Below are 13,450 nucleotides of genomic sequence, written 5' to 3' on the forward strand. Positions count from 1 at the left end.
ACATGACCTTGCCGTTTACACATAACTGTTTTAATAAAATAAAATAAAAAAAAAAAAATTAAAAAAAAGCATAAAAATCAACGTAGGGCGGCTTAATCCATATAAATTAATAGAACAGACAGTGACGGCGGCAGATATGTACAGTTGAATAAAACAGTGTTTAACTTTCTTCTGCCGTTTTTATAGTGTTAAAATTTACTTGTAACTATACATTGCATTGATTGAACCTTTTAACAGGCAAAAAAAAAAAAAAGCAAAAGCCTCTAGAGTATGCCATGACGTTTGAGCCTACAATATTCCAGCTTTTTTTTATTATTATTTTTAGGTGTGGAGGGCACTAGGTTCTCTACATGGTAGTAGTTTATTTTTTTTTTTGTGCAAGCAGTCGCCAGGATAAAACGTAACCAACACAGCGTGACCTTGACTCCATTGTTCTTACCTCTAGTATGTAACGTATATGGTTATAGCGTGCCTCGCACAGTACAGCACAGCGTGTTTGTATGCAGAATATTGTGCTAGGCAAGGAATGTAGCTAAAGTATTAACAATTGTTTTTTTTTGTTGTTTTTTTTGCCACAAGCTTAAAGTTTTGTGCTGGGATGTACAGACGAGAGCTGGGAGGAGGGAAAAGCCGACTGCGGGTTGATTGCCGATAAAGGATAAATGTTGTTGTGTAGTAGGTCACCGTATGAAGTTCCTACTGGGGAGGCGGAAGCCAAATGTCTATATAACTGGTGAGAGTTAGTGGAGTTGGTTAGATATTGTCTCTGCATCATCAAGGAATGGAGGGCTAGGGGTTGCATTAGTGGTGAAAGCACACTCTGGTTTTTCAAGTACTGCAGTGGATGAGAATAGGCGGGTGGGATGCGCGTGCTTAGCCCGCTACACAAACCTCCGGGATAGATCCCTGTAAAGATCGGCGTTGACAGTGGATACTTGTGAGTCTCCATCATACTACCAGAATGAATGTCATGCAGTGATTTGCTGCTTTCACCCTCCTGACCCGATATCTCCTTTGGTATATTTAGAGGAGACACCGCTCTGATTTTTTTCTCGCAGATGGAGCTGTCCATATCCTCTAAATTCCTTTTCAGTGATCGCGAGGTCCCGAAGTTCTGAGAACTCGCTTTCCCAACTGTGATTGGATGGACCATGGCTTCCATCTTTCTTACATTTTCAAGTCTGTGGGCCTTAATGGGCCTGTGAAGCGATTCTGTGTGCCTTTTTGAAACTTGTATGGGCATCGGCGATACTCTACAGGCTTTTGGGTTACAGTCTATGGCAATAGCCTTGCTATTTGGAACTTGAAATGGACTTTGATGAGTTTTGCCTTCTTGATGATGTACTAGTTGATGAGAGAGGTTTGTTCCTGGCATTTTTGAAGTGTGCTTGTGCATAGATTTTGGAAGGCTCAAGTCCGTCGGCTGATCGTCCATATTTTCAGGGACATTCTGTTTTTCTTGTTGATGTACCGAGTGATGGTAGTGAAGTTTCTCTAGATGCTTGTGTGTAGACGACGCATTTTCACTTTCTCTATACATTTCCCGAGGGTGGTATTTTGATGAATGTTCATTATGAAGATGGTGCTCTGTGTGCCGGTATAGCCGATGCAGATGAGGCGATGAATAAAACTCTGCCAAAAAGGCCGGCACGTTGGAGTTGTGCGCAGCCCTCTTCTCGGCCATTTTTTCTTTGCATTCAAGCATACTGGACTTCAAGGAGTAGGACTCTGCCAACACACTCTGATGCTGCTTGGCAAATTCACAGCGGTAAGAGTCTGCTTTGTTTAAAGCACTGCTTTTGTACAGGTCGTTTATGCTCTTTTTGTCATCTGACGTTTTTTGCTTAAAACTTTGTACATGTTGTATCACAGAGGGTCTGTTTATAGTCACCGCTTCAGAGTTTGATACCTGATGAGTTTGCACTAAAGGTTCAGATGCTTTTATTTTGGAATTTAATTTGCTTTTGCTAATTAGCGGCGGCGGTGAGCCGTAGGGGTAACTTCCTGTCTGAGAAGCCCCGCTAACCTGCGACAAAAGCTTCTTTTTTGCTAACGGAGACATTATTCCGGGGTTTCCCCTTGAATACAGCAGAGGTGTGTAACTGAATGATGATTCTTCATTTGATGATGAAGATGACGAAGTATCTTTCTCTTTCAACATGTCCAGAGTCTGAACCAAGTACACTTTGGGATTCTGCTTCAATGCATTCTGTAAAACTTTGCTGTCCAGAGGATTTTTAAGGTCATCCGAGACCAATGGGTCCACCTTAACTGTACAGTTTGCAATGTAATCCGGCATATCTGGAATTTTATCATCTGCCACATGGACCTGAATTGAGGGAAACGTGTTGTAATGTCCTTCCCGTACATCCCTTTCTGAAGGATCTGGCAATTCTTGCTTGCAGTGCTCTGTTTTTAGTCCAGTGGCACTTTCTAGAAGGGTTTCTGGTTCATCATCATCCTCATCATCCTCATCTGAACTGGAATTATTCTCCTTCATGTCATGGTGGAATGAGTCAATGGGAATCGCTTCTGAATGCATTTTATCTGCATCTTTCACATGGCCGGTTCTAGGAGCCACCTCATCCAGGTCTTCTTCATCCAGAGGCATGGAGTGATCATCTAAAAATTCTGCATTGTCTACCATTGGCTTGCTCTCCTCTGAATCGCAAGTAAAAGACAGGTTCTTCTCATTGACATCCTGATTTTCCTCCAACGATGAACCCTAAAAGAACATAAACAGTGTTAGCTCGAAAGAATTGAAATAATTAACCTAGGGTAAATTTAAAGATCATATTAGAACTAGTAATCCTATACTTATTTGGCTATAACTATTTGACCCCTCTTTGTTGGCAGTACGATCATTATACTTGGGTTCAAATGTTGGAACCATCACAAGAACGGGCTCCCAATGATCACAAGAAGAAGGGTCACTAATTGAGAGAGCGTGAGAGAGAGAGGTTGAGCATGTGTCCCGCAGCTTTCTTCATTGCTGTAAAGTGCAGAGCTCAGTGCTTGCCTATCTCCCCCAATCTCATCCACTGTGAGGGTGCAGCTGGACCCTCTCTCATATGCTTGTTTTCCCATATCTTATGTAAAAGGGAAAACTTGCAAACTCAGAATTGAATGAAGCAGCAAGACATAAGTTCGACCTGACACTTCGTTAACGGGTGAGAACAGGAACCCTTGTTCTCGTGACTAGCCGACGTCCCAGTAGTCAAAACTTCACTGCTCTAGTTATTAACCCTTAGGGTTATGGGGATAACAATGAAATGTGGTCCAGCCCCTTTACCTCTGTGCTTTATTTATGGATTGGGTTTGTAGAACTTTACTGGGAACCCTTATAAACCTATATTATTAAAAAAAAATCATAGAATTTTTGATTGTTAGAAACAAATAAATAGGTAGACATTAACGACAAGCCATTTACAAAGAGGACATAAAGGAGACGTTGACAAATCCATCGAGAGGTGACCGTCTTCTGAGATGGGTTTTGTGTCTGTCTGTATTTCTTTTGAGCGGAATATGCGATGCATGATAATATCTTCGTTACTAAATCATTGCATTTTGCTGTCTAGAGTCGTCGTCGTCGTGGTCCCCCCCCTATCCCCCCAGGACCCTACGACCAGTGTTGTGTCTTGTCTAGGACACTACAGACTGATTGCTAGGAACAATCCTTGGTGCCGTTACCTTAAAAGCATTGTGTGAAATCTTATTTTCTCTTCCGCCTTGTTAAGATAACAGACATGGAGGTAACATAAAGAAGCGCATTATCTAAATGCCAAGCTGCTGCCCATTACTTTTAAGGTGAACATAAAGAGACTAATGATTCACAACTGTCTTGCATCTGTCGCCTCCGTGGAGAAACTTCTGCCATCTCTGCAGTTACATTTCCCCTTTTTAAGTCCTGTTCAGATTTTCTTTTCTCAATTCCGCCAAAATGCCATCATTAGCTGCTTAATAAGTATTGCATTATCTGTGCTCTCTGGAGCTTATTCAATTACATGAAAATACCAGACAGATGAGAAAACTTAAGAGCCGGAGTGGAATTAATATCATTACTGAGAAAATCCCACCACCGGATTATGATCAGTACCAATGCCTTGTATACTCTGCAGCTGAAACATTTACATTTTTTTTTTGTGTTTTATTCTGGTTTTGGTACATTTTATTTAACATGAAGATTATACAGAGGCTGGACGAGGAAATTGGAGAAGAAACAAGTGCAAAAAATGTGAATTGTTCTTAGGAGGACGGTGATCACCATAGGAATTTGTGAGGGGGAAAAAAAAAAGTTATTTGTCCTTAAAGGGCATCTACCACCAGGGTGAAAAACTGTATGCAAATAAGCCTGAGGGGCTCTAGGCTCCATTAACAACTATGGAGCCTGGAGCCCCTCAGGCTCATTTGCATATAGTCCTTCATCCTGGTGGTAGATGTCCTTTAACTTTCCTCTTGGCTGGACATGTCCAGATATGGGTCCTGTCCTATGCTTTCCAGTAATTGTGGTGTTAGTGGATTGCCAGCATGTATATCAGTGGACTAAAGCACCTGGAAGTGTGTGCGCTGCTCGACCTAATAATGCCAAGCCAAAGTTCGCTGACCAGATTTCACAGACTGACCGCAATGCTGAGGAGGGGGCAATGTATGATGCAAGGAGTCCCTTGTTCCCTAAAAAAAAACAAAAAAAAAACGCTCCTAACCATAATCATGATTCTAGTTCTGCACACGGTCTGTGATAATACAGAAATCTTCTCCGCACTCGGTCCATAATTCACAGACCATGGTAGAGGCCTTAAAGGGGTGTTCCCATCTCAGCAAATTAATGTTATTCTTTGTGCTATAAAAAGTTATAACATTTTCCAATACACTTCTGTATAAATTCCTCATGGTTTTCTAGATCTCTGCTTGCTGTACTGTTGTAGAAGTTATTTATTTCCAGTGGACAGAAATCTGACCATGGTCACGCAGGTGCACGGCTCGTTAGTAGCACAGAGGGTAATCAGGAATGTAATATAACAAGCTGCGCATTGGTGTGACCTTGGTCAGATTTCTTAGGGTACATTCAGACGCCGTCCGTGGGGATGTATATGTGGCCGCATATATGTTCCCATAGACGGCAATGGTGGTACGGTGCCACACATTCCGCGCTGCACACGGGGAAAAAGAGTATGCTCAATCTTTCCCCGTTTCTGCGGCCGTGCGTTGTTATTCTCTATGGAGGGGAGAAGGGTCACCACCTCCTCCTCTCCAGTGCATAGTGGTATGCTGGGCATGCATACCCCTTAGATGTACCCTTAGAAGAAGTATACACGTCACTCCCAATGTTGCTCGGGTGCGTAGAATAGGGCACCATCCCATCTAGTATAAATTGCAGACAAATTTGTCACTCCGTTTTTGCAAAGTAGAAGAAAATCCAATATTTTAAGTGTGTAACGTTTTGATCCAACAAGGGATCTTCTGCAGACACGGATTGCAGTGGGGAAATGAGGAATAAGCGGAAATACCGCTGTAGTGCGGCAAAAAAGAGATGTGTCAGACCCTGATCTCTCATCTAGACTGCGTTACAGCGATATATCCGCTTATTTCCAGTCCATTCTATGTAATAACTTGATTTTCTGTGCCAAAAGAAACATTTACAGCACGTGGTTGTTGTTTGTAAAGGCGACCTGTCCATTGTGTAATGTTACAGATGTAGACGTTCCTATTAGACTCCTATGAAGAAGGCTGAACAAAGCTTATGCACTGATTTTCTACATTCCCAAGCTTTCTCATTCATCTCCCCGGTACATCCATTACTTAGCAACGCTCCTAAACTGCAATGCTATTATTCAGAAAGGTGCATTATTTTCCATTACAAAAAAAAAAAAAAAACCCATCACAATGAGATGTCATTTTCTGTCGTTACATAATGGCTTGAAAAATAAAAGCTGATAATGAAAACAGAGCTGCCTCTTACTGTTAAACACTCTAAGTGTTATAGTGCTTAAAATACCACCTCTAGAATAGAGCGGCTCCAAGTAGAAGCTGGGTCTGGACGGGTGTCAGACCAGGGCCTGCTCTATTCCTTAACGGAGCGGACGCACGATTCGGTAAAACAACAGACGTGTACGTTGATCCGTTATAGTATCGTATTCGGTGCAGCCATTCGAAAAAAGTGCCTGATTGTGTACATGTAACCTAAGACCCCCATTCATGATCATTCACTTTAGCCAAACATCTAACCAACTTGAAGATGGCTACATTGAGCTAGCCAAAACGGTGCACTGTAGTTTCCACTTGTGAATAAACACTGACTACCACGGAGTGCTGCTCTCCTGTCTGCAATTTTTGGATAGCCCTTGGGGCTTTGAGTCGAACCCCTGGAGCCTGCACCCACATTGGATTACAATCCCTTTGATCTCACTGTGCTGCCTATATCTGTTTTTTGGTAACCATCTGGGTATGAGGCCTTGCCCCTACCCCCAAATTATCACTGGAAAGTGGACAAGTTGGAATTCAACTGCCCGATCCTTTTGTTCTAGGGAGATCGGCCACGGCTTCTTCCATTATTCCCACTTGGACTTCCGATTGTGTTGAGTTGCCAGTCAAATATAACCATCTTCCTTAAAGGGGTTGTCCAAAGATTGAAAAACCTAGCTTCTTTCTCCTATATACAGCTCTACGTCTGACCATGGGTAGCAACAAAGCTCCATTCATCTCTATACAGATGAGCGTCAATACCCCCACAGACCATGGTCAGCTGTGGCACTTTTTTTTTTTTTTTTAAAAAGGCAGCCATGTTTTTCAATTGGTGAGGAAAACTCATTTAAAGGGGTTTTCCCACAAATTCAAACTTGCTGATCAGTAGGGGACTCTGATGACACACACACACACACACAGATCATGAAAACAAGGGTTCCCACGTACCTCAGTGGGTCCCCTTGTCGCTCTATGAGAGTAATTGGGCAGACGGCTACACATGACCGTTCTGCTCCATTCATCTGTATGGAGCTGATGGATATAGCCGAGCGCCACACCGATCAGCAAGTTAGGCCCTATCCACAGGATTCATGGGAAAACCCCTGCCAGATTGCATGATCCGACAAGTCTCTTCCTATAAGGTAAAAAAGCCTTTACTATGATCCTATGACCAAGTAAGTTTTTCAATGAAAGGCAACAAGTATGAAAGGGTATCTTTTATTCCCCCAAAAAAGAACCGGCAACACTCTTTCCCATTGGTTGTTGATATGACAGTACAGATACATCCCAGTGTTCATGTGTTGCTGTGCTGTAATAGCATGGGGGTCTTTGATTTACATGTATGATGTGTTCATTCCCAGCCGCCATGTAACACATGAAGAAGAAGAATGTGTCATTGGTTCTATGAAAGGAATCTGAGGACGGTGAATCCTTTCAGTCTACGTTTAAGTAAAGAAACAAGAAATGTTCAGTCATTTGGCTCTAAATATTCAGTGAACAGAATCGCAGCCCTGGATTTTCTACACTTGAGCTGCGGCGTCCGTGTATTACAGCACAACTTGCCAACATTTAAAAGTCATTTCCAGGGACACGTTGATGGGAATGGGTGCCTGCGAATCATGTGATCAGTCCTGGTCCACTTCTGCCCGGCTATGAGCACAGCCATTAAGTTCTATGTCCTCACTGATTCATCTCATTCTATACATTTATGTAGCGTCGGAGCTTGATAATGGTTATGAATCGCCACAGATGCCATCAATGTTATTTGCTGGAGGTCACAGCCCTGCAACGTGAATGCTGCTAAATTCTGTCTCTACTCTTAAACATGTATTTGTATTGCACTGAAAAAAAAAAATATTTTTTGTACTATTACTGAACCCCTGGAAAGAAAATCTACCATAAAAATCCATCATGATAAATCAGAGACACTTACTCATAGATCCAGGCACTGTGACCGTGGTTATCTTTTTATATATGCTATCCATGGCCTCCTTCCTTCAAAAATCAACTTTTAAAATTATGCTAATGAGCCCAAAGCTCCTCTGCTGCAGCTTCACATGCAGTTTCGCTGTCTCTCCCTCTGCCTGATATTACTGCAGCAGAGTAAGTTTTAGCACACTGGAGAGGGGAAGTGCTACTGCACAGTGTAACATGATGTGAAGCTACAGCTCGGAGGGGCTCTGGTAACACCCCTAGGCACCCTTCAGGCTCATTAGCATAATTAAAAAGTTGATTTTTAGAAGGAAGGAGGCCATCTATAAGAAATGGTGGCTGGATCTCTGAGTTACTGTCCCTGGTTTATTATAATGGATTATGATTTTTAATTGTAGGATACTTTCCTCTAATGCAGGAATTCTGGAGTTTAAGTAGTATGGTAGAACAGCAGATGACTCTACTTGCTAAAGTATTCTGGCCCAGAAACCATGGGTAAATAATGGATGGGGGTGGCAGCCTCTGTGTAAAGTTATGCAATTAACCCACATAACCACTTTTCTGGCAATGTCCACTTTTTTTTGTTTTGTAGGTGCTGAACCCTTCATCTCCATTCCCCAGCTCCGCAGTTGAGACCATCTTGACTCCTATGGCACCATCCATTACCCATCTTCTCTATGGGCAACAGGAGTTGAAGAGCAGGAGGTAGTAGCTATGAGGATTTAATTAATTTGTGGAAAACAAGTTAAAGATTTTCCAAAAAATGTAACAATCCCTCTAAGATGTGCAACTTTAAGGAGTTTTCCCAACAAACAACTGAGGACCGTTCACGAGAACGGGGGCCCAATGGGGTCCCAGGGCTTAATTTATTTGGTGGAAAAACCCCTTTAAAGAAGAGAATAGATCATCATCATTTTAAGCAACAAACAGCAAAACTGACATAAACTGAAAATAAAATGTCCAAAAAATTTATACTAAATGTAAAAATATTGATATTGAAAATGAGACTGGGGAGGTGGAGATGATAGTAAATGTCTGACTACCTCTGAATCCTCCGGTTTGGACGCTCCATCCTTCTCCTTCTTCGTCTTTTGGCCTTCATGTTTAATACGCTTTGAACTGCACATTTTGTTTTTCGCCTCCACTTCTGGGGAATTGCCTTCTGGTTTCCGAGGCTTGACGGGAGGTAGCGGTTTGTCCTCCTCTCCTTTGATGAACCTTTCATAGGGTAGGAGTAATCTAAATAGCCAAGAAAAATACATTTTAGCTTCTCATTGTAAATGCATTTTAAACTATTATTAAATGTGCACTTCAAAATACATTCATATCCAGACGTCTTTTTTTGTGCATTATGTTTTGTTTGCTGTGGGGGTTTTTTTTTTACTGTTTCTGTGAATAAAGAAAACTTTGTTTTTTAATGTAGTAATTGTCTGCCGAGAGGTGGATTCAATAACAATTGCAGCTCCACGCTGTGATACAGCACTGCCTGCTTTCTCTTATACATTGTCTACATAGAAATAATTGTATAACATCTCTATGGTCAGTGACCACCTACCTGCCGGTATATGTTGTATATAGCTACTAAATATATAATGTTCTGTTCTACATCAGTAGGAATCCGGTGCAATGAGTTCGGACACATGGTTAATGAGTTGTAAGAACTTTTATATATTATAAAAAAAAATGTTTTAAAAAACGCTCAGACCATCACCGGTCCCATAAAGCTTGGTTTGTGTATACTGCCTGGTCCAACGAGGGGACTTGGGAATATTTTTGTATATTATGTAAAAATTCATTTTTGAATCCACTAGGACTTTGATTTGGCAAAAGAAAAATCTTAGCCAAAACGTGTCGACTGCTTGGTATGGATAGTCATGTCGTTGTATTTTTTTTTAAAAACTTTAATAAAGAAAGTTTTTTTATTTTTTTTTATTTAGCTCGAACCTAAAATCCTTTCAACTTGTCAACCCCAAAGGGGTGTCCAGCCACATCCAAGTTTCCCTTTCCACAGGCTAGGAGATAACTTCCTGATCACTGGTGGGACCTCCATGGATCACACAAACACAGGGGTACATTGTAGCCCAAATGAATGGAATGTCTCCAATCATGGTCTATGGCAGCACCATATAAGCAAGCGCATGTTTGACCAACTTCATTGGAGGCTACAACAGACCCATGTTCTCACGATCTTTGGAGGTCCCTACTGAGACCCCTACTGATCGACAAGTTCTCTCCTATCCTCTGGATAAACAACCCCTTAAGCATTAAAAAAAACCCCCATCAATATAGGCCGTGACATGATACCCTCAGACTGACAATCTGGTTGTAGACCCCCCCCCCCTCCCTGGATGTTTGTTTCTTTTACATACTGATGACTGCTCCGAAATACCATCCTAATGACACTGCTCTATTTATTCCAAGACAATAACATTTGGAGAACAGATCTGTCCCCCTGCATGGGAGCCAAGTCATGAGCAATCGTGGGCAGCACACGTACTACCGGGGAATTATACCGCACTAAAACTTTAATCACTTTTCTAGAAAATGGACACATCAAACAATGTTCTGCTTAATAATCTATTTTCCAGTCAGAGCCGAGGTTCCGCGTCTTAAAGGAGAACATAACTGTGTTATAATTAGACGAGATGGATTATATTACAATCTCAGTTTCAACTTCAATGATGAACTTTTTTTTTTTTCTTCTTCTTCTTCTTCCAAATGCATTTGGCGTGATTAATGAGTCAGTGTGGGATTAATGCACAACTCAGCGACTGCACAATATGAGGACTGTGTTATCCACGACATTATGTTGTTTTAAAGACAAATTCATTTAGTGGAGCCAAAGCCTTGTGTGTTCTCCATATATTCCTTCTACAGGAAGTACACGAGGAGGTAACAGAGAGGGCAGCATGCCCTTACATTTCTAGATAAATTTACCAGCTTTTCATTTTTCGTGGGAAATATACCCATTTTCCATCATCTTGGGGAACTTGATGCAGTTTTTTAGGTTACAGACAGGGGTGCAAGGACGTGTCCTTAAAACTGCATCAAAAAAACAACTCAATGTCCTTGAACCTAGAACCCTAAAGTGCCCCCCCCCCCCCTGACCATGGTTGGTGCTGGTATCGCAGCACAGTTGTATAGAGATGAATGGAGCCTAGGTGCAATACTAAGCAATACCAAGAGGAGTATTATTTAGAAAAGGGGCTGTTTAGGAGTGGCAGCCTCTTACAAGGGTTGTCCCAGATTTTTTTTATACACGTCTTGGGGGTGGAAGGTAAGACATTAAAGCGCTGATCATCCCCTTCTCTGGCGACGCCTGTCACTTCCAGCCTCTGTTTGTATATAGAGGACAGCCACGCCTGCTACAGCAGTACAGGAGGTCCCCTACTTAAGAACAACCGACTTACAGAGGACCCCTAGTTACAAACGGACCTCTGGATGTTGGTAATTTAAGGTACTTTAGCCCTGGGCTACAGTGATCAGCTGCAATTAAGCTTTGTTAATTGTTATGACAACTCAATATTTTTAAAATCCAATTGTCACAAAGACCAAAAAAAATTTTTTTTGGGGGGGTTACAATAATAAAATATACTTGTATGCAAATTCAACTTAAGAACAAGCGTACAGAACCTATCTTGTACGTAACCCGAGGACTGCCTGTAGTTTCACACTGTAGCGCAGGGCTTTTATAAAAATAACGTGTAATGAGCATTATTTAAAAAATTCTGTTTAATAAGGATTATTATTATTGGATTATCCAGCAACCAATAGAGATTGTTCTCATTTGTAATTTGGCATTTATAAAAAAAAAAAAAGGCAATTGGACTATGATTGGCGACAACCAGTAACCCCCTCCTCCCCTCAACCTGCTCTTAGTGCCACAAATTGTGTAAAAATGAACCATAAGGAAGATAATTCATTGATGGCGCATGCTATGACATTGTACGTGTAAGAAAATAACATGAATTATGTTCTCTAGCCCGGCAATTGGCAGTCCGCCAATGAGGCTAAACAGAGCCCCATGGGAAATATTTATCCTCAGATCCCATTACAAACGGAGTTTAAACATGTTACAGCTGCTGAAACCGTAAACTCTTCCCTCCATAAAGACTTTCAAAAATAATATATGGCTGCCAAATACCGGCCTCCTGCTGTAATATTACAGCCCATATTTACATAATATAGATGGGGGGGGGCTGAGGGTTTATGTGTTTAAATAAGTGCGCTCCCCCTAATAACCTGCCTTTTTTTAAATAGAATATTCTAAAGACATATACGGTATTAGATATAGATAATATTTAGACCCATAAAATATAGAAAATAGAATATTCTAAAGACACAAATGTCTGAGTATTAAGAGACGTTCCCACAATACTGAATGCAGCAGCAAGATGCTTGCCGAACCTGCCACGCCATCGATTAGTGAGAATGGGGCGTCGGGGAGGTTGTACAATGTAACATATGAATATATGAGTACACAAGTGCAGCATAATATGTATATAGTTGTACGCATCCTTCATTCTTATATGTGGTAGGGCCACCTGACACTGCGGGCCCCATAGCAGCTGCTAGCCCTGTTGTTATGCCCCTGTTACTGCAGTAAAGCACATCTCTAAATTCTGAAAAGATAACCATCCCTTAAAGAAGACCTGTCACCTAAAATTTCAGCACTAGTGCTTGAACAAATGCCACAGTGTTAGAGTGATAGCGTTACCGGAAACCTACCGGAAACCCTGCTTGCAACGCTTGCAAATGTAATGTATTCATGAGGGGGCGGTCCGAGGCGCTGCCTCTTCCCTGGACCGCCTCGCTAGCTCCATAGCCTAGCGGTGACTGCCGCATGACACGCACCAACCCCGCCCCCTCATGAATACATCGGACCACTTTGCGAGCGGTCCAATGATTATATTGTACCCCGCCGGAGGTTTCCAGTAACGCTATCCTTTATTATTTTATTACTTTAGTAAGCAGCTCCTAGTACCGAAATTTTAGGTGACAGGTCCTCTTTAAGTACAGACTCTAAAACTAAAAATTCTAAAATGTGGAAAAAATAAAATCCCTTTTGGGGCACTTTCTGATTTTAGTACCACAAGATGTTTGAATGGCCTTATAATTGTCTCATATCTGTATCGGGATTACGTGGCCAAAAACACTCAGTGCAATTTGTTAGCCGCATGAAAAACAAATGTTATGGTAACAAAGTAGCAGCGCTAATGTACATTTTGATCAAACAGAATTACAGTATCACAACAAGTGAGGCGGACTAAGCAGCGCGGCACATTTTAGGGCTCATTACAGTCCTAAGTGATGAGGAAAAGCCGCACCCGCTACATCTTTTACTAAATATTTAAAATCCATTGTAATGCAAGTGGATCCGCAGCCCTAATTATTAGCTTAATAGGATAACTCCACGTAATGCGCCGCTTTGTCTCCTGGAATTCGGGTTTCAATATTTTAGTACAAGTATTTCATCAGAGAAATAGTATTTCGGCAGCTGCGAGGCCTCGATATTGGATAATGGCAGCAGTCAGTGACCCGGCCATAATGTGCCCTG

General features: G+C 41.7%; 1 protein-coding gene across 2 annotated transcripts in view; it reads right to left on the reverse strand.

The window, feature by feature from the left end:
* Positions 1–300: 300 nt before the first annotated feature.
* The window catches only part of ARID5B (AT-rich interaction domain 5B), a 232,458-nt gene continuing 219,308 nt past the window's right edge, over positions 301–13,450 (reverse strand). For both annotated transcript variants that reach the window (XM_072131033.1, XM_072131034.1), the window contains 2 exons: positions 8,937–9,132; positions 301–2,725 (listed from right to left, as the gene is read on the reverse strand). In XM_072131033.1, the coding sequence (XP_071987134.1) occupies positions 581–2,725; positions 8,937–9,132 (2,341 nt within the window). In that variant the 3' untranslated portion in view covers positions 301–580. The remainder of the gene's footprint in view (positions 2,726–8,936; positions 9,133–13,450) is intronic.

The sequence above is a fragment of the Engystomops pustulosus genome, chromosome 11 (genome assembly GCF_040894005.1).
Source record: "Engystomops pustulosus chromosome 11, aEngPut4.maternal, whole genome shotgun sequence".
NCBI lineage: Eukaryota > Metazoa > Chordata > Amphibia > Anura > Leptodactylidae > Engystomops > Engystomops pustulosus.